This window comes from Pseudophryne corroboree, chromosome 10 (genome assembly GCF_028390025.1).
Source record: "Pseudophryne corroboree isolate aPseCor3 chromosome 10, aPseCor3.hap2, whole genome shotgun sequence".
In the NCBI taxonomy this organism is placed as follows: Eukaryota; Metazoa; Chordata; class Amphibia; order Anura; family Myobatrachidae; genus Pseudophryne; species Pseudophryne corroboree.
The window spans coordinates 55,230,973-55,250,552 of record NC_086453.1 but is presented as its reverse complement, the minus strand read 5'-3'; the positions used below and the strand labels follow the sequence as shown (position 1 = coordinate 55,250,552).

General features: G+C 46.8%; 1 protein-coding gene across 1 annotated transcript in view; it reads left to right on the top strand.

Moving 5' to 3' along the window:
- Positions 1–18,920, top strand: part of POLD1 (DNA polymerase delta 1, catalytic subunit) — a 294,557-nt gene extending 275,637 nt beyond the window's left edge. The window contains exons 25-27 of the mRNA XM_063942417.1: positions 5,337–5,389; positions 6,372–6,469; positions 18,475–18,920. Of these exons, the coding sequence (XP_063798487.1) occupies positions 5,337–5,389; positions 6,372–6,469; positions 18,475–18,571 (248 nt within the window). The 3' untranslated portion in view covers positions 18,572–18,920. The remainder of the gene's footprint in view (positions 1–5,336; positions 5,390–6,371; positions 6,470–18,474) is intronic.
- Positions 18,921–19,580: the final 660 nt, after the last annotated feature.

Sequence of the window (19,580 nt, the reverse complement as noted above, 5' to 3'; positions counted from 1 at the left end):
TCGCATCATCAAAACTTGCATTGGCCCTATGGCAGGTGCAGATTCTGTGTCTGAGTATTGCTTCCTGTATGAACAGTAAAGTGTCTGTGTATGCAGACAGGTAAGAGACACGCAGAGCCGGATTTAGACCTCGTGGGGCCCTAGGCAAGATACTAGTTTGAGCCCACCCTTCCTTCAAACAATCCATAGCACCATATTTTCATTCCTGCGAGTAGCATCACAAAAGTACCTTGATTAATGCGTGTGGCACGCGTGCGCAGTTTACCAATAATTTGCCAGTTGCATGAACATCAGCATTGCATAAAAATCTGAATGGGGCTCTAGGTCACAAGTCCTTATGAGTCAATAGGCTGCATTCTCAGGTTTATTGGTTCAGGACCTTGTATTTCTTGGACTGGACAGGATCTTGGTGTATAGGAAACTATAGCAATGCCACAATACACAGCAGTTCAAAACTATATATTCTGGGCCTGAATCTTCAGAAAGATATATAGATCTGTAAAATCAGTACGCATATCATGTCTACCCTAATCCTGACCCTAACTAATCCCTAACCCTAAACCTCATCCTAACCATAACCCCTAATACCCTGACCCCCCAACCCAATCCGCTAAAGCTTGCAAAGCCCTAATACCCTACTCCTAACCTAAACCCCTAAACTAACCCTAATACCCTAACCCAAACTGCTACACCAACTCTAATGCCCTATCCATAATGGTCTAACCCAAGCCCCTAAATTACTCCTAACCCTAAGTTTTTCCCTCTTGGTACTACAAAGGTGGACGTCACTCTCCCCATTGCTCCTTACATACAACACACATTTCTGATCTGACGGAGTTCTAGGGATTAGAATGTCACTGCGAGGTGCCATCTGCAGTGTGGTCTGTGGACACAGAGAGCTGGTGGTGTGGTGGGTTAGGATACATGCACAGCAATGTGTGTGTCTGTGCCCTGCTTAGTGCCTATGACATATAACGATTGTAATGAGTTATCACAGCAGACTATGGTGGCTTATTTCTCCCGGGTTGTGTGGCACAGGGCAAGCGCTGGTTGACTGCCTAATACAAGTGACATTACTGGGGTGCCAGGGTTATTTCACAAGCTAGAAACTGACTACCCAATAAAATACCCTGCAATTCACAATGTTGGTATAAGCATAAAGGCAGATAGGGAGTGGACAGACTGCCTTATATTACAAGTACCTAACGTACAGACAAAGGGACTCTGGGGATAGGCGTGATGTCATGACGTCATGCATTAGTCGCACAGTGCTACTCTGCGAATGTTTTGGACAGGTCAGATTTCTTTGTGGGCGCCTAGGTTGCCCTGTGGGAAATCCGGGCCTGGAGACACGCCTGCAAACCCTCCCATAACACGCACATAAGCCGGGACAGTTTTGCACACTGTAATAGCCACCTCCTAGTCACCGCCCGCTAACATCCAAGGCCTTTCTGATACCATGTATCTTAGTCACAACTGTGCGTTTATGTGTACACAGTGTAACGCCTGCACCGTACCAGGTCTTAGGGATTTTCACAAACGTGCAGTAGCAAAAAAAGTTGCTCAATTTGTGCGGCTCTGAATAAGGACCCTGGTGTTAGTTTGCTCTTCAAGTAGGCAAGGCCCAGCATACTGTAGATGTCTCTTGTTTGATCGCCTTGGCTGCCGTCACCTACAAAGATCCATACTGACAACGTTAAAATTGTTTTACATAAGACTTCAGCATGTTGGGGCTTATTGAAGGTCCGGTTTATGTCTCAGCCCAGGCTCCATTTACCATAAACGCTACATGGACAAAAGTACAGATGTGTCCACGTTTATCTTGACCTTTAATAGGATTAACTGAGACTGGCCAATCAGACTTAATCCCCTGCTGTATTGTTCTTTGTCTTGTATTGCAGCTGAGAACACTAGATGAAGGGTTTATGCTAATAAGTCATGTTGTGCCTAGGCGCAGAAAACTAGTCAAGATAACCGTGGACCCATCTGTACGTTGGCCTCCCTTTTAGGTAGTGTTTGACCTTTTCAGACAGGCCCTTTGCGCTAACAGGTATGTGAACTCAAGCATACTGGCAAGCAATCTCTATAGCCGAACATTAACTGTAGAATGGGTCTCGCTGAAGAGCTTTGTGGCCATCCATGTTGCCCTGTTATAGGACAGCATCAGTTCACCAAGTCAGTTTGTCACATTTCTGACGGCGATTCTGTATCGGTCACTGTAATCACTGTTGTGAAGTGAAAACACCTAGAAGCGTAAACCGCTCTGTTCTGCTGAGGTAAGGCCACTCACGGACGCAGAACAGGGCTGCCAAATGCAATAAAAAATTTGTCAGGAGCTTCATGGCCAAGCAGCTGCACACAAGCCTCTGATCTCCATTTGCATTGCCAAGCGAATGGAGATTGGTGAAAAGCACTTGCCAAGATGGATTGGTGAAAAGCACACCACCAATGGAAATTGGAGCTGTGTAGACCCGTTCTGTGAAGTGACGAATCATCTCCTGGCAATCTGATGGACGAATTTGAGGTTGGCGGATGCCAGGAAAACACTTCCTGCCCGAGTGTGCACTGCCAACTGTGAAGAAATAATGGGCCGCAGCTTTTTTTGCATAGTATTGCCTTCTACCCTTATTTCCAGTGAAAGAAAATCTTAATGCTACATTTGTATAATGAGATGCAGCGTGCTAGAGAATTGTAAGTCACTATTTTTAACCTCCAGAGCATCTGCGGAATATCTCGTCTCTTCCCTCTCATTCTTCTAAAATGGTCTCTTCCCTCTCTTTCTTCTACAATATACCTGATCTTTCTAGCAAAGGAATGGTTGCCGAACGGCTCTCCCTATTGCCGAACCCTCCCTTCCCGCAGCCTATCCCTAACCCAACCCTCCTGCAGCCGAACCTTTCCTCTAGTGCAGGCATGTCCAAACTGCGCCCTCCAGCTGTTGAGAAACTACACATCCCAGCATTCTCTGACAGCAAAACTGTGTCTGCATGCTGTGATATGTAGTTTCACAACAGCTGGAGGGCCGCAGTTTGGACATGCCTGCTCACTAGCCTAACCCTAATCCTCTCCTCCTGTAGTCTAGTCCTAATCCTCCCGTCCCCCTAGTGCCTAACCTCCTTTCTGTAGCCTAACACTCCCCTGACCATAGCCTAACTCTGACCCTCCGGTCCCTGCAAAATGTCAACGTGTTCAAATTGTTGACATTTCAACAATGTCTGCATCATAACTGTCGACATTTTGGTGTCCACGATATAAGGGATTATATCCCGGCGTACAGTACGCTTTTATTACTTACTTTGCCGAGCTTTCTTATAATATGGAATCATTCACCTGCCCCAATAGCACCCACAGTACACACCGACACAGACTGGGCACTGAAACTTTCCGAAACATTATACATGTGTGTATCACATAATTACTTTTTAGTATAATAATTTTTTTAATTATTTAAATATATTTGAACATTCACTATTGGCCTAGACCCCGTTTACCATGTGTACAGTGCAGTCCCTGATCGTTACACACCTGCCCCCGTCAGCTGTCCTGACTTACCGGTGGTGACAGGTTCAAGAGGCCTAAACAAATATAATATTATAATATTTTACCGTGTCCTGTGCAGGTATAAATAGGCCTTTATTGTTTTATATGGGATTCCTTTGTTTTCCAATCCAAAGGACAATATGAAAATGAATGTCTGTTTTGCATGAGGGTAACAAGGTAAAAAAAAATGTAAGAGATACAGGTTACAATTGTTTAGTCTATATTAGGGTCATTTAGGAAGAAAAAGTTGCAAATTAGCCGGTGGTCTGATTATTGTGGCTTCTAAATAAGTAAGTAATACTAAATATAATTTCTGAGTATTAAAACTTTGGCGTGCGTTCTGCTGAAAGTAAGCCGTTGGCGAGCTGGCAGGAAGCGGAGAATCCTGAACGCAACTTGTGCATCCAGCAAAATTGCGGAGTCTCATCTTGGGTGATTTAACCCGTAGTTTTCTGACGTGCAGCAAAGCAGAACTGTGTGGTAGCTGCTTGTAAGAAGAGCAGAGAATCTACAGCACCGTGTCTGCTCTGTGGTAAACTTTTAAACATCTACAATTGTGGGTTTTAAATGTTTAGCCTTACCCACTTATCAAACTTTGGTGCCATTTCATCACCTGTTACCATCCTACATGGGGTGTCATTTCGAGTTGATCGCTAGCTGCATTTGTTCACTGTGCGGCGATGAGGCAAAAAAACAGGACTTCTGCGCAATGCGCATGCGCTTCGTACTATTACAACGAACGATATAGTTTCACACAAGGTCTAGCTAATTTTTCAGTCGCACTGCAGAGTGATTGACATGAAGTGGGCGTTTCTGGGTGTCAACTGACCGTTTTCAGGGAGTGTTCGGAAAAACGCAGGCGTGCCAGGAAAAACACAGGCGTGCCAGGAAAAACACAGGCGTGGCTGGGAGAACGCAGGGCGTGTTTGTGACGTCAAAACTGGAACTGAACAGTCTGAAGTCATCGCAAGCCTGAGTAGGTATTGAGCTACTCTAAAACTGCACAAAAATTCTTTGTTGCCGCTCTGCGATCCTTTCGTTTGCACTTCTGCTAAGCTAAAATACACTCCCGGTGGGAGGCGGCATAACGTTTGCACGGCTGCTAAAAACTGCTAGCGAGCGATCAACTCGGAATGACCACCATGGTCACAACCGAATGTGGGCAGGCCCATGCCTTTACACACAGTTTTGCATATATATTATGATCTATATTGCAGCAATGTGGTCAGCAGTATTACTCCACTTTGTGTGCACTTTTATTGGATGGTTTTAATGTTTTTAAAGCCTGTTAATGTGTGTTCCTCCTGTATTGCGTTTAAGTGACAAGCTATAGCCATCAAAACCATATGTCTTTCAGCACCTACGTATTTTATGTATAGGGAATAAGGTGTAACACAGGGGTTGAATGCACGGGCTTAGTAGCCATGACCGTGTCCATTGAATTTGTTCCTTATTCACACTTAGAAAATGTTTGATCTTCGTATGGCAGAAAACTTAGATCACGGATTCATAATACGATCCTGTGCGTCACATAGACCCAGACTGCGCTGCAGTGTCATGGAAGCTGCTTAATCCTGACTTACTGTACCGTGATGGGTAAATGTGTCTACATAAAGACATAAACCACTCTACGCGGCATGCTTCTAGAATATCCGTGACATACTGTAATACCTAGTACTGGAATTGTATGCCCGCTATACATTTTCATTGTATGAAGTCAGAATAATGTTCTGCAGACGTATTAGCATTTATATTAATTTGTAATATATGTTACTCTGTTATGTTTGTTGCGACAGGTGCTGTTTGTAACTACTGCAAGAAGAGGGAGTCGGAGCTGCACCAGAAAGAGGTGAGATCACCTGGCTTGGTGCATCCTTGAGTGGGCATTAGTATAGATGGCGGTGTCTCTATAGAGACATGCAGTGCGGAAGATATCACTTTACAACGCACACGGGGAGGGATGTAATGATCTCCGAATTCAGCGGCTGTGTGGAATGCCGGCCAAACACAGGCGTTTTTATAAAGGTGCAATCATGTACAAGACTAAACTATGCCTTGTTTAAAAAATAAATAAAAAAAAGATCCCGGTTTGGCCGGCATTCCGCGTGGCCACTGAAATCCCGCCCATGATGTGAAACAAAGAAAGTAGGTGCGACTGATTCCCTTTCCTGCCCTTTGCAGGGTTTTTCTTTCAGACGTAAAGCATTCTGTACACGCTCGCACTATTCGATATACATGAATCAACTCCGGGCCTTTAGCTACCACCCACACACCATATGTGTCTCCATCACTGCCTGTTGCGCTATTGAGCTTTCTAGGTACCATCCGGTTACACGGTGGTGATTTGAAAAACTTTCCACAGTAGAATGCAGAACAGACCGAAACGCACCAGAGCAGCACATGATCAGTATTCTGAATATCCCTGCCCAGTTGATCCATTGGGGGCCGGGATTATTTCATTAACGGCGATGACTGCGAGGTTCCTGCATACAGACCTCGCAAGCACCAGCATCATTGAGGTGTGCAGGGAAATCGGCAGCACTGGGCTACTGTAATTATTATAATATATATAATATTGGGACCTCCCATCGCCTGTGATTGGAATGCCGCCTTAGCATCATTTTACTTGGTATGAGGCCATATTGTCTCAGATGTTTGACGTGTCAGAGTACAGAACATTGTCAGGTCAGCTTGAATTCCGTAGTATTAGTTATATAACTATAGTAGCACTGTATTTGCGTTGTAAGTTGAAAGTGACACATCCAGAGAGAATGGTTATACCTACTCGGTGCCTGCAAAGCGTCAACCCTTCCCCTTATGTTCTCTTGCAGATCTCTCATCTGGGTTCCCTGGAGGAGAAGTTCTCTCGTCTGTGGACTCAGTGCCAGCGCTGTCAGGGAAGTCTGCATGAGGATGTCCTGTGTACTAGGTGAGGATTGCCAGATAGGGTTCTCAGGCCGTAACCAGGATACAATACGGAAGCTGTATGACCTATACTATTGAGGGCCATTATGTCATGTTACAGTCCAGCTGTCGTCGCCTTATGTTGAGTCTTTAAATTAGAAGAACTTGTTGATGAAGCATAGGTCATTTTTATTACATTTGTTTTATGATGCTTTTATTTTTGTTAGGCTTCTTTTTTTTTTTTTTTTTTTTTACTTTTTTTTTTTACTACTCCTTAAGTGTTTAATATTTATGTTTATTGATTTTCAAAACAAACAAATAAGGAAACTAACAATACATAAGATAAATGTACTTAAAAAGAACACGTCATTTCACATGAGTGAGCACAGTACTGTTATACCTCTTCCACCAAAAGGTTCGGTCCGCCCGTGTTGTCGAACACTGCCAGACCCCATTTACACCACAGGCTGGGCCTGGCATTTTGGAGGGTAGACAACTTTGAGAGGGCACCCGTGTGCTGTCTGTCCTGCTAGCTCTTGCAGATGACATCATCTCCAGGCGCCAATGATCCGGCTCTCTGTATACTTTTAGCATGACCAGAGGCGGATGATTTAGTTTGTTCCCTTCACACCAAACTATTACCCAGGTCCGTGCCGGGTAATACGACCAAGGTAAAATTCTGTGATCCTTTCCCACCAAACCTTAAACCTGGGTATAAGTAACAATAGGTCAGCTCATGTGTAATCCAGCGTACAATCCTACAATAAGAGATATTAAAATAATAAGAACATGGAAAAGAGATAAATGAACATATACCTATATAACCTATCATGACAATGTACACTGGGGAATCCGTATCTGCGACATCATTGAAAGTAGCCACAAAGCAAATAAAACAGTCAATGTGTAGAATATAGAACCAAGATCGTACATAGGGGGTCATTCCGACTGTAGATACAATCACTTACACTGACATGCAGGGAGACGCCCAGCACAGGGCTACTCCGCCCCGCATGTCAGCGCAGCTCCTGCGCCTGGCCGGCAGTTACTCGTCGCTGCCCTGGGTCGCAGCGGCTGCGTGTGTGACGTGATGCGTCCGCAGCGGCCCGCCTCCCGCGCGGTCCGGCCACGCCTGCCGGACTGCACCCACAAAACGGCGGCCAAACGCCGCCGTGCCACGCCCTCCCGCCCAGCGACCGCCTCTGTCTGTCAATCAAGCAGAGGCGATCGCTAGGGAACGACAGCCGTCGGCTGTCAGCCATTCGCCGGCGCATGCACAGTTCTGTCCTGATCACTGCGATGTGATAAACTGCAGCGAGCGATCAGGTCAGATTGACCCCCATAGATAGAGCCCCTAACAGTCAGATAAGAAATATGTGAAGTTATAGTATAGGTAGCGTACAAAACTATGAAATATCTATTCCCGAAGTATTGTAGGACAAACAAAATATATCAAAGCGATCCTGTTACATTGGTGTTTTGTAGTATCTTGACTAAATCCATCTATTCCAAATGTTATCAAACTTCGTTTCGGTATTACGGGGGAAAGTACAGGTCTCTTTCATGGAAAACTGGAATTAACGAGGGATAGCCAGATCTTAAAGTCAGGGCCCAAGGCAGGGGGCCTCCCCGGATCGGGCTAGAACAACCTGGCCAAGGTGCGATGATTGATAACATACTGAGAACTGTGCTTGTATTTAGTTTTTCTCTAACGTCCTAGTGGATGCTGGGGACTCCGTCAGGACCATGGGGATTAGCGGCTCCGCAGGAGACAGGGCACAAAAATAAAGCTTTAGGATCAGGTGGTGTGCACTGGCTCCTCCCCCTATGACCCTCCTCCAAGCCCCAGTTAGGTTTTTGTGCCCGTCCGAGCAGGGTGCAATCTAGGTGGCTCTCCTAAAGAGCTGCTTAGAAAAAGTTATTAGGTTTTTTATTTTCAGTGAGTCCTGCTGGCAACAGGCTCACTGCTTCGAGGGACTTAGGGGAGAGAAGTGAACTCACCTGCGTGCAGGATGGATTGGCTTCTTAGGCTACTGGACACCATTAGCTCCAGAGGGATCGAACACAGGCCCAGCCATGGAGTCCGGTCCCGGAGCTGCGCCGCCGACCCCCCTTGCAGATGCCGAAGATTGAAGAGGTCCAGAAACAGGCGGCAGAAGACGTTTCAGTCTTCATGAGGTAGCGCACAGCACTGCAGCTGTGCGCCATTGTTGTCAGCACACTTCACACAGCGGTCACTGAGGGTGCAGGGCGCTGGGGTGGGGGCGCCCTGGGCAGCAATGTATAATACCTTTTTTATGGCTAAAAATACATCACATATAGCCCTTGAGGCTATATGGATGTATTTAACCCCTGCCAGATCTCACAAACTCCGGGAGAAGAGCCCGCCGAAATAGGGGGCGGGGCTTATTCTCCTCAGCACACAGCGCCATTTTCCTGCTCAGCTCCGCTGTGAGGAAGGCTCCCAGGACTCTCCCCTGCACTGCACTACAGAAACAGGGTAAAACAGAGAGGGGGGGCACTTTTTTGGCGATATTACTATATTTAAGCTGCTATAAGGATACAACACTTATATAGGGTTGTTCCCATATATATTATAGCGCTTGGGTGTGTGCTGGCAAACTCTCCCTCTGTCTCCCCAAAGGGCTAGTGGGGTCCTGTCTTCAATAGAGCATTCCCTGTGTGTCTGCTGTGTGTCGGTACGTGTGTGTCGACATGTACGAGGACGATGTTGGTGTGGAGGCAGAGCAATTGCCGGTAATGGTGATGTCACCCCCCAGGGAGTCGACACCGGAATGGATGGCTTTGTTTATGGAATTACGTGATAATGTCAGCACATTACAAAAATCAGTTGACGACATGAGACGGCCGGAAAACCAGTTAGTACCTGCCCAGGCGTCTCAGACACCGTCAGGGGCTGTAAAACGCCCTTTACCTCAGTCGGTCGACACAGACCCAGACACGGACACTGAATCTAGTGTCGACGGTGAAGAAACAAACGTATTTTCCAGTAGGGCCACACGTTCTATGATCACGGCAATGAAGGAGACTTTACATATCTCTGATACTGCAAGTACCACAAAAAGGGGTATTATGTGGGGTGTGAAAAAACTACCTGTAGTTTTTCCTGAATCAGAGGAATTGAATGATGTATGTGATGAAGCGTGGGTTAACCCAGATAGAAAAGTGCTAATTTCAAAAAAGTTATTGGCATTATACCCTTTCCCGCCAGAGGTTAGGGCGCGCTGGGAAACACCCCCTAGGGTGGATAAGGCGCTCACACGCTTATCAAAACAAGTGGCGTTACCGTCTCCTGATACGGCCGCCCTCAAGGATCCAGCTGATAGGAGGCTGGAAACTACCTTAAAAAGTATATACACACATACTGGTGTTATACTGCGACCAGCCATCGCCTCAGCCTGGATGTGCAGTGCTGGGGTGGTCTGGTCGGATTCCCTGACTGAAAATATTGATACCCTGGATAGGGACAGTATTTTATTGACTTTAGAGCAATTAAAGGATGCTTTTCTTTATATGCGAGATGCTCAGAGGGATATTTGCACTCTGGCATCGAGAGTAAGTGCGATGTCCATATCTGCCAGAAGAAGTTTATGGACGCGACAGTGGTCAGGTGATGCGGATTCCAAACGGCATATGGAAGTATTGCCGTATAAAGGGGAGGAATTATTTGGCGTCGGTCTATCGGATCTGGTGGCCACGGCAACTGCCGGAAAATCCACCTTTTTACCTCAGACCCCCTCCCAACAGAAAAAGACACCGTCTTTTCAGCCGCAGTCCTTTCGGTCCTATAAGAACAAGCGGGCAAAAGGACAGTCATATCTGCCCCGAGGCAGAGGAAAGGGTAAGAGAGGGCAGCAAGCAGCTCCTTCCCAGGAACAGAAGCCCGCCCCGGGTTCTGCAAAGCCCTCAGCATGACGCTGGGGCTTTACAAGCGGACTCAGGAGCGGTGGGGGGTCGACTCAAGAATTTCAGCGCGCAGTGGGCTTGCTCACAGGTGGACCCCTGGATCCTGCAGGTAGTATCTCAGGGTTACAGGTTGGAATTCGAGAAGTCTCCCCCTCGCCGGTTCCTAAAGTCTGCTTTGCCAACGTCTCCCTCAGACAGGGCGACGGTATTGGAAGCCATTCACAAGCTGTTTTCTCAGCAGGTGATAGTCAAGGTACCCCTCCTACAACAGGAAAAGGGGTATTACTCCACACTATTTGTGGTACCGAAGCCGGACGGCTCGGTAAGACCTATTCTAAATCTGAAATCTTTGGACCTGTACATACAAAAATTCAAGTTCAAGATGGAGTCACTCAGAGCAGTGACAGCGAATCTGGAAGAAGGGGACTTTATGGTGTCCCTGGACATAAAAGATGCTTATCTGCATGTCCCAATTTGCCCTTCACATCAAGGGTACCTCAGGTTCGTGGTGCAAAACTGTCATTATCAGTTTCAGACGCTGCCGTTTGGATTGTCCACGGCACCTCGGGTCTTTACCAAGGTAATGGCCGAAATGATGATTCTTCTGCGAAGAAGAGGCGTATTAATTATCCCTTACTTGGACGATCTCCTGATAAGGGCAAGGTCCAGAGAACAGCTGGAGGACGGAGTAGCACTAACCCAAGTAGTGCTGCAACAACACGGGTGGATTCTGAATTTTCCAAAATCTCAGTTGACCCCGACAACACGTCTGCTGTTCCTGGGAATGATTCTGGACACGGTTCAGAAAAAGGTGTTTCTTCCGGAGGAGAAAGCCAAGGAGTTATCCGAACTTGTCAGGAACCTCCTAAAACCAGGAAAAGTGTCTGTGCATCAATGCACAAGAGTCCTGGGAAAGATGGTGGCTTCTTACGAAGCGATTCCATTCGGCAGATTCCACGCACGAACTTTTCAGTGGGATCTGCTGGACAAATGGTCCGGATCGCATCTGCAGATGCATCAGCGGATAACCTTATCGCCACGGACAAGGGTGTCTCTTCTGTGGTGGTTGCAGAGTGCTCATCTGTTAGAGGGCCGCAGATTCGGCATACAGGACTGGGTCCTGGTGACCACGGATGCCAGTCTGAGAGGCTGGGGAGCGGTCACACAGGGAAGAAACTTCCAGGGAGTATGGTCAAACCTGGAGATATCTCTTCACATAAATATACTGGAGCTAAGAGCGATTTACAATGCTCTAAGCCTGGCAAAACCCCTGCTTCAGGGTCAGCCGGTGTTGATCCAGTCGGACAACATCACGGCAGTCGCCCACGTAAACAGACAGGGCGGCACAAGAAGCAGGAGAGCAATGGCAGAAGCTGCAAGGATTCTTCGCTGGGCGGAAGATCATGTGATAGCACTGTCAGCAGTGTTCATTCCGGGAGTGGACAACTGGGAAGCAGACTTCCTCAGCAGACACGATCTACACCCGGGAGAGTGGGGACTTCATCCAGAAGTCTTCCACATGATTGTGAACCGTTGGGAAAAACCAAAGGTGGACATGATGGCGTCTCGCCTCAACAAAAAACTGGACAGGTATTGCGCCAGGTCAAGAGACCCTCAGGCAATAGCTGTGGACGCTCTGGTAACGCCGTGGGTGTTCCAGTCAGTGTATGTGTTTCCTCCTCTGCCTCTCATACCAAAAGTACTGAGAATCATACGGCAAAGGGGAGTAAGAACGATACTCGTGGCTCCGGATTGGCCAAGAAGAACTTGGTACCCGGAACTTCAGGAGATGCTCACGGAAGATCCGTGGCCTCTACCTCTAAGACAGGACCTGCTTCAGCAGGGACCGTGTCTATTCCAAGACTTACCGCGGCTGCGTTTGACGGCATGGCGGTTGAACGCCAAATTCTAATGGAAAAAGGCATTCCGGAAGAGGTCATTCCTACACTGGTAAAAGCCAGGAAGGAGGTGACTGCACAACATTATCACCGCATTTGGAGAAAATATGTTGCGTGGTGTGAGGCCAGGAAGGCCCCCACGGAGGAATTTCAATTGGGTCGATTCCTACATTTCCTGCAAACAGGATTGTCTATGGGCCTCAAGTTGGGGTCCATTAAGGTTCAAATTTCGGCCCTGTCGATTTTCTTCCAAAAAGAATTGGCTTCAGTTCCTGAAGTCCAGACTTTTGTAAAAGGAGTACTACATATACAGCCCCCGGTTGTGCCCCCAGTGGCTCCGTGGGACCTTAATGTAGTTTTGGATTTTCTCAAATCCCATTGGTTTGAGCCACTCAAATCGGCGGATTTGAAATATCTTACATGGAAGGTAACCATGCTACTGGCCCTGGCTTCAGCCAGGAGAGTGTCAGAATTGGCGGCTTTATCGTATAAAAGCCCATATCTGATTTTCCATTCGGACAGGGCAGAACTGCGGACGCGTCCTCAATTTCTGCCTAAGGTGGTGTCAGCGTTTCACCTGAACCAGCCTATTGTAGTGCCTGCGGCTACTAGCGATTTGGAGGATTCCAAGTTGCTGGACGTGGTCAGGGCATTGAAAATATATATTTCAAGGACGGCTGGAGTCAGAAAATCTGACTCGCTGTTTATACTGTATGCACCCAACAAGCTGGGTGCTCCTGCTTTTAAGCAGACGATTGCTCGTTGGATTTGTAGCACAATTCAACTTGCACATTCTGTGGCAGGCCTGCCACAGCCTAAATCTGTTAAGGCCCATTCCACAAGGAAGGTGGGCTCATCCTGGGCGGCTGCCCGAGGGGTCTCGGCATTACAACTCTGCCGAGCAGCTACGTGGTCGGGGGAGAACACGTTTGTAAAATTCTACAAATTTGATACCCTGGCTAAAGAGGACCTGGAGTTCTCTCATTCGGTGCTGCAGAGTCATCCGCACTCTCCCGCCCGTTTGGGAGCTTTGGTATAATCCCCATGGTCCTGACGGAGTCCCCAGCATCCACTAGGACGTTAGAGAAAATAAGATTTTACTTACCGATAAATCTATTTCTCGTAGTCCGTAGTGGATGCTGGGCGCCCATCCCAAGTGCGGATTGTCTGCAATACTTGTACATAGTTATTGTTACAAAAAAATCGGGTTGTTCTTGTTGTGAGCCGTCTGTTCAGAGGCTCCTACGTTGTCATACTGTTAACTGGGTTCAGATCACAAGTTGTACGGTGTGATTGGTGTGGCTGGTATGAGTCTTACCCGGGATTCAATATCCTTCCTTATTGTGTACGCTCGTCCGGGCACAGTATCCTAACTGAGGCTTGGAGGAGGGTCATAGGGGGAGGAGCCAGTGCACACCACCTGATCCTAAAGCTTTATTTTTGTGCCCTGTCTCTTGCGGAGCCGCTAATCCCCATGGTCCTGACGTAATCCCCAGCATCCACTACGGACTACGAGAAATAGATTTATCGGTAAGTAAAATCTTATTTTTTGGTAAAATAAAATGTAAACCTGTAACAGTACAATGGTTGATAACACAGGCTCCATACTAAACTGGTCTATTCCATATAATGCTTCCAGCTTTTGTGATGAAACCACATGCATTAGTATAGTGCTTTTACAGTACCCTCTAGGTTAGTAATTAGAAGCAAAAACTGTCCTCGCATTACGAGGTCTACCCTTGGTGCGTGACAAAGGGTGTATAATAACTCAACCCATTCACCTGCGTGCAGATGTGTTTTAGTCTAGCATACTGTGACGCGATGATTACAACTCCACAAATCACACTGATAAACTGTCGGCCTTGTAACTGCACATTCGCCTATATCGCACCTGTTGCATGTTGATAACGGAAGAGCCAGGGCAGGTTTGTGCAACTTTGATTTGACCTAAAAAAAATAAAAAAATAAAAATCTGCACGAGAGCATACTCATTTTTATATAGCATTGCCCCCATAATGTCTGCTCTCATGAGACTACTCCAAATTCCCAAGGGAAAAACAAACTGGAGTTTATGCAGCTACAGATTCCTTCAGCCGCTCACCAGCTGCCAGGGGTGGGGTAAAATGTGTCCCTCTGCACATGTGTGCTTAGAATATGGCTCCCAAAGATCTCTTATCACTGCAGCTGAGTTGATTGCACGATGAGAGCGGTAGACGGAGAGAAAGTTCTGTCTCACGGTGCCTGGGCACTGCAGGCAGGTGCTGGACGCAGACAGCCGTTGTAGAGAGATACCCCATGTTCAGCTCGGGTACAAAGGTCTATGAGAAATGGCAGAGAGACTGACGACCATAATGCTTTTATAGCAGCTTTTGTTTTCTTTCTGCACGTCTTTAAATTTACAGCATTCATAAAATCGGGAGGGCAGGAGGGGGTATTGGGTTTTAATTCTGTTTACTGTGGATAGCGCAGGAATTTCGGTTGGTGCTGTAGTTGGCATCCAGTGCTCATCTTTACACATTGTCATATACGTCCACTGATTTTTATGTTCCTGAGCGATATATATACCTTGGATATAGTATGTATTGCATTCCACTAGGTTTGTGTGTGCAGGTGTACGTTAGATAGTGCCGCACTGTGTACACACACACACTGTACTCCTTTTTGATTGAGAGAAAAATAAATAAAAATGTCATAGTATAATGTGGATATTGCACACTGCTGGTACTGATTTATTAGTTTAAGATAATTGCAGTCAGTGACTCCACATTGTTGCCTGCCAGCTGTATCAGAGTACAGGCGTCCAGCACGTGACTCTTCAGTAGTTATTAAACTGCAGTTCCCACCATCTTCTGTTTGATGACGGACACTACTGGCCATGCTGGACGCTGTAGTTGGACCTAATTTGCGTCAACAGATAGGAGGGACTCTAGTCCACACTTGCTAGTCCATGCAATAAGTTCTTAGCGTGACTTTCCTTAGAGAGAGATTATGGATAACTCCCTATTATTTAACTAACAATTAGCCTTCCCCCAAAATAGTCCAGGGAATATAACGGCCTTCGGGATGCCGACTGCCAGTATCCCAACAGCGGCATACCAGCAACAAGCCCCCTCGCGGCCTCGCTGCACTAGCCACGCATCAGGCCCGGTGGTGAGCTTTGCTTGCCACAGGTTATATTACTACTCGGGTGGTGGCGGTGGACTCACCACCCAAGTGGGAATACGGCGCTGTGGTCAGGATTCCGACTGCCGGCATTTTGCTGCTCCCTGTCAATATTCTGGCGTCGGGATCCTAAACGACGGGTTCCCGACAGGCAGTATATTAACCGCATACCTAGTCCAGCGATGTAATGAACGCTGCCTGTTTTGTTGGCACTATATAGGTTGCCAATTCTAGCGGCTATTGTCGGTCCGAACCCAGTGACAGACCGAAGTGGGCACATGAAAAGTACCCTATATACCCAGGTGGCGAGAGCGTATGGCGGCGTAATTGGTTGCATCATTTATTTATGTGGCAAAACGTCCGTCTGCCATTTACAATGCATCACCATTGTACTCTGGAAAATGTGACGGTTTGTAAACTCTCCCTGCACATCTGCTGGGTGACCTGGAACATGTGAACTGCTGGGTGGTCTGGAAACTGTGACCGTTATTTGCAACCACCCACTAAGCAGGGATTTTTCCAAATTCCACTCCTAAGGTGGTGAAAAGGGGTAAAACTTTCCGCCCAGAAAACTTTTGCCTGTGCACCATAGCTAGTAATATATGGTTAGAGAATTTTGTAAATTACCATTTTAATTTTTTAATGTTTATTGTGTGTTCACAATGCAGACTGTGTATTGTGGCTATTGCTTGCTGTCGGAACATTTCTAAAGATGCAATCCACTAAGGTCCCTAATGTAGTGCACAATATTGTTTTTGTCTGTTATGTCATGTGTTCTGATCTGGCGTTTTTGTAGCTATGCATGCACTTTATCTTTATGTAACATTGCAAGTGCTATAGAAGAAAGGCCATCACATTGCCTGCTGTCGGGATCCTGAAACCCGGCAAAATGCCGGCGTTATTGGGTGGTGGTCCACACCACTACCTGAGGGGGAATAGATTAGTGTCGTTTGCCACGGGGCCTGAAGTGTGGCAAGATCAGTGAGGGCGGGATGTACTATATGATGTACTATATGTCATCACCGCCCCTCGCCGCCTACCGCAGTGATACTAATCGCATATGTACTAACATATGCGATTAGTATCGCAATGCGGTATAGGAGGCCCCCGCGATGATGTGTGCAGGGGTCGGCGGAGGTCAGCACGGGTCGCCGTCACCTCCCAGACCTGGTAGGTGACGTGTGCAGGGAGTCCCCGGGGTCGTCCTCCTCCCCCCTGCAGCCCGAAGGAGATAAGGCTGTGCTGCGGGGGAGAAGGAGGAGGGGGGCCGCAGCAGCTCAGTGACACACAGGTATGACCGGGGGAGAAGGGTCGTCGTGAGCGATGCGGCGGTAAGAATCCCATAGGCTTCTACAGGGTATCGCCATAAAAAGATGGCGATACCCTATGGGGCGAAAAAGCGGTGGTCGGGGGTTAGTACATATGAAAATGCGGTAAAACGGGGGTTTTACCGCATTTTCCCTTTAGTACATCCCGCCCTGTGCCTGCGAGGGGACACGCTGCACTCGCCGCCCGTATTCCGGTTGTCGGGATTCCGGCGTCGGTCTGCTGACCGCCGGGATATCATATTGATTCCCTACAGAATTGTATCATATATAATGCACACATAAGACTTTCAGCCAAACCTGTAGAAACATACAGATATGTCCTCATACATTGTTTCTGCAGTCGCGCCAAGCAGACCCTCTCATCACGCCAGGTCCCCTGACACTGGAACGCCCCAGTGCTGATTAATTTCATATGTGACACTTGTATATCTGTGTGCGAATGAGTCTCGCAATCTGTATACAGAGTGCTACAGTGCAACGGCCGCAGTTTATTTCCAGTACAAGTTCCGTTGTGCTTCATATACAGGCACACAGATATACAAGTGTCGCATATCAGAATAAGTATAGTTTCCTGGAGCCTCCTAGTTACGTTGCATTGTGCATTTCGGCAATAAGACTCCTGATGTTAGCAGTGTTGCACAGGACCTGGCTGCTCCCTCGCACCAGGTGTCTCACATTACGTGGAGTATTGAGACTGGATGTATGAGGACACAATACACAAAATGGAAAGCTGCTCAATCAAATTGTAATGTTACTCAGGTGCTAAAAGGGAGGCGTAATTCTGTGTAGGAAAAAACTGTGTGTTCCCTAATGCACACCGAGTGAAAAATATTACTACATAATAGTCAGATAATACGGAGATCTTAGTTGCGTATATCTGCAGATATAGGGTTAAGCCCCCAGGCCGATCGACAAGGCTTCTCCGTCACTGGGGGTCCCTAATTCTAGGTATGGGTCCGGGGTGCAGGACCCCACGATGTCGGCACAGGTCGGCCACCCCAGGTCAGCACACAGGTGAGAATTAATAGGGGTTAATAAGAAGCACAGAAGTGCTATGTAAGTGGTGTGATTAAAATAATATATACAAAGTGATAGGGAAAATCATAAGTGTTAATAAAGTGGTAGGGTGTGCCGACCTGAAGCAGCCCAGTCATACCGACACAGGGGCCACCGCACCCCATAAATAATTACAAATATGTATGGGTTAAATTCCCAGTGTAAGGCCACATGGTAATGGCTCCTACAGCATCTGAGAGCCAGCTTACCTGGGGATACCCCTGGCTTCCCCTATGGCACTCTGGAGTCAGCAATCCCTCCTAATGCTGACCCATCTATGCCTCTCTAAATACAATACACAAAATGGAAAGCTGTTCAATCAGATTGTAATGTCACTCAGGTGCTAAAAGGGAGGGGTAATTCTGTGTAGGAAAAAACTGTGTGTTCCCTAATGCACACCGAGTGAAAAATATTCCTACATAATAGTCAGATAATACGGAGATCTTAGTTGCGTATATCTGCAGATATAGGGTTATAGGGTATATAGGGTGTATGAGGACACATCTGAATGTATATGAGAGAGTTCCAAAACAAACTCAAACCAGTCGGCCATTTTCTCTGGTTCATCTTGCAGTTATATATAATGTGTTTTAAACTTGAGGGCAAACTGATATCTAATACGTTGTTTGACTTTAAGACCTGTTTGCTTCGTTTCCCAGCCGCGATTGCCCCATATTCTACATGAGAAAGAAGGTGCAGAAAGACCTTGATGACCAGGAGAAGCTGGTCCTACGCTTTGGACCCCCTGCCTGGTAATGGTCACCACATCCCTGGGGAACAAGAAAGTGGACGCACACCTATAGCTGGCTGGGTCAAAAGTCGCCACCTTTTCTACCAAATGAGGAGAAATCCAATTTATTTCAGGTGAAGGAAATGGCGTCAGAAGGCTATTACACTGCTGGATGCTCCTACGGGTTTCAGCCAGAACCTATTGATTTTGAATTCAGTTTGGGGTGTTTTACCTACATCGGAGTAAGTCGCACCCCATCCTTGCCAGCCAATGAACTGCCAGTGCTGACTGTTACTATGACACTGAATATAATATGTGAAGACTTTTTTATGTTTTTGTACCAATATTAAATAAAGAAAATTAATGTTTAGTTTATATGTGGTACCTGGTGAGTCCCCTGTGCAAATTACTGCGGCATGTCCAGAGTGTCAGATAACAAATACCCCTTGGTACAGTATGCCATCCCCCTGGGCTGGGCTCAAGCGATGCCCGGGGTAGATTAAGGCCGTGCAATGTATCCAGAAAGGCTTTTGCTAATCTTTAATGCGTTTGATAAGGTAATTGCATTGCTGTTATTGTATTTGTGTGAATCATAATGGTTACGTCATTGGCAGCCATAGAAGTGAACATAATGTAATTTGTCCCTTCAATGGTCCAAGGATTCCTTCACAAGTGGGTAACATCCTTTCTAAATTGTGTGGAATGAACACGCCCGGAGGGTATATAAAGGGTTATTCAGATGTGATGTGAAGCAAACCAAAAAAGCAAGCAACTGGGCCAATCCATGCAGCACTACAGGTGGGGCCGATGTAACATGTGCGGAGAGAGTTAGACCTGGCTGGGGTGTGTCCAAACTAATATCTGAAAATAAAGCTGTGTAACATTTGTGGGCTACCTGATGCAAAAAGGAAGTGGTTTCTACCTGATGCGCAATGGAAAGGTGCAGCCTCAATCAAAATCACACAATGGGGGCGTCTCCCTCACCCCCAAAAAACATAACAATTTAAGACAAAGTGAGTGAAATCAAAATGTGGC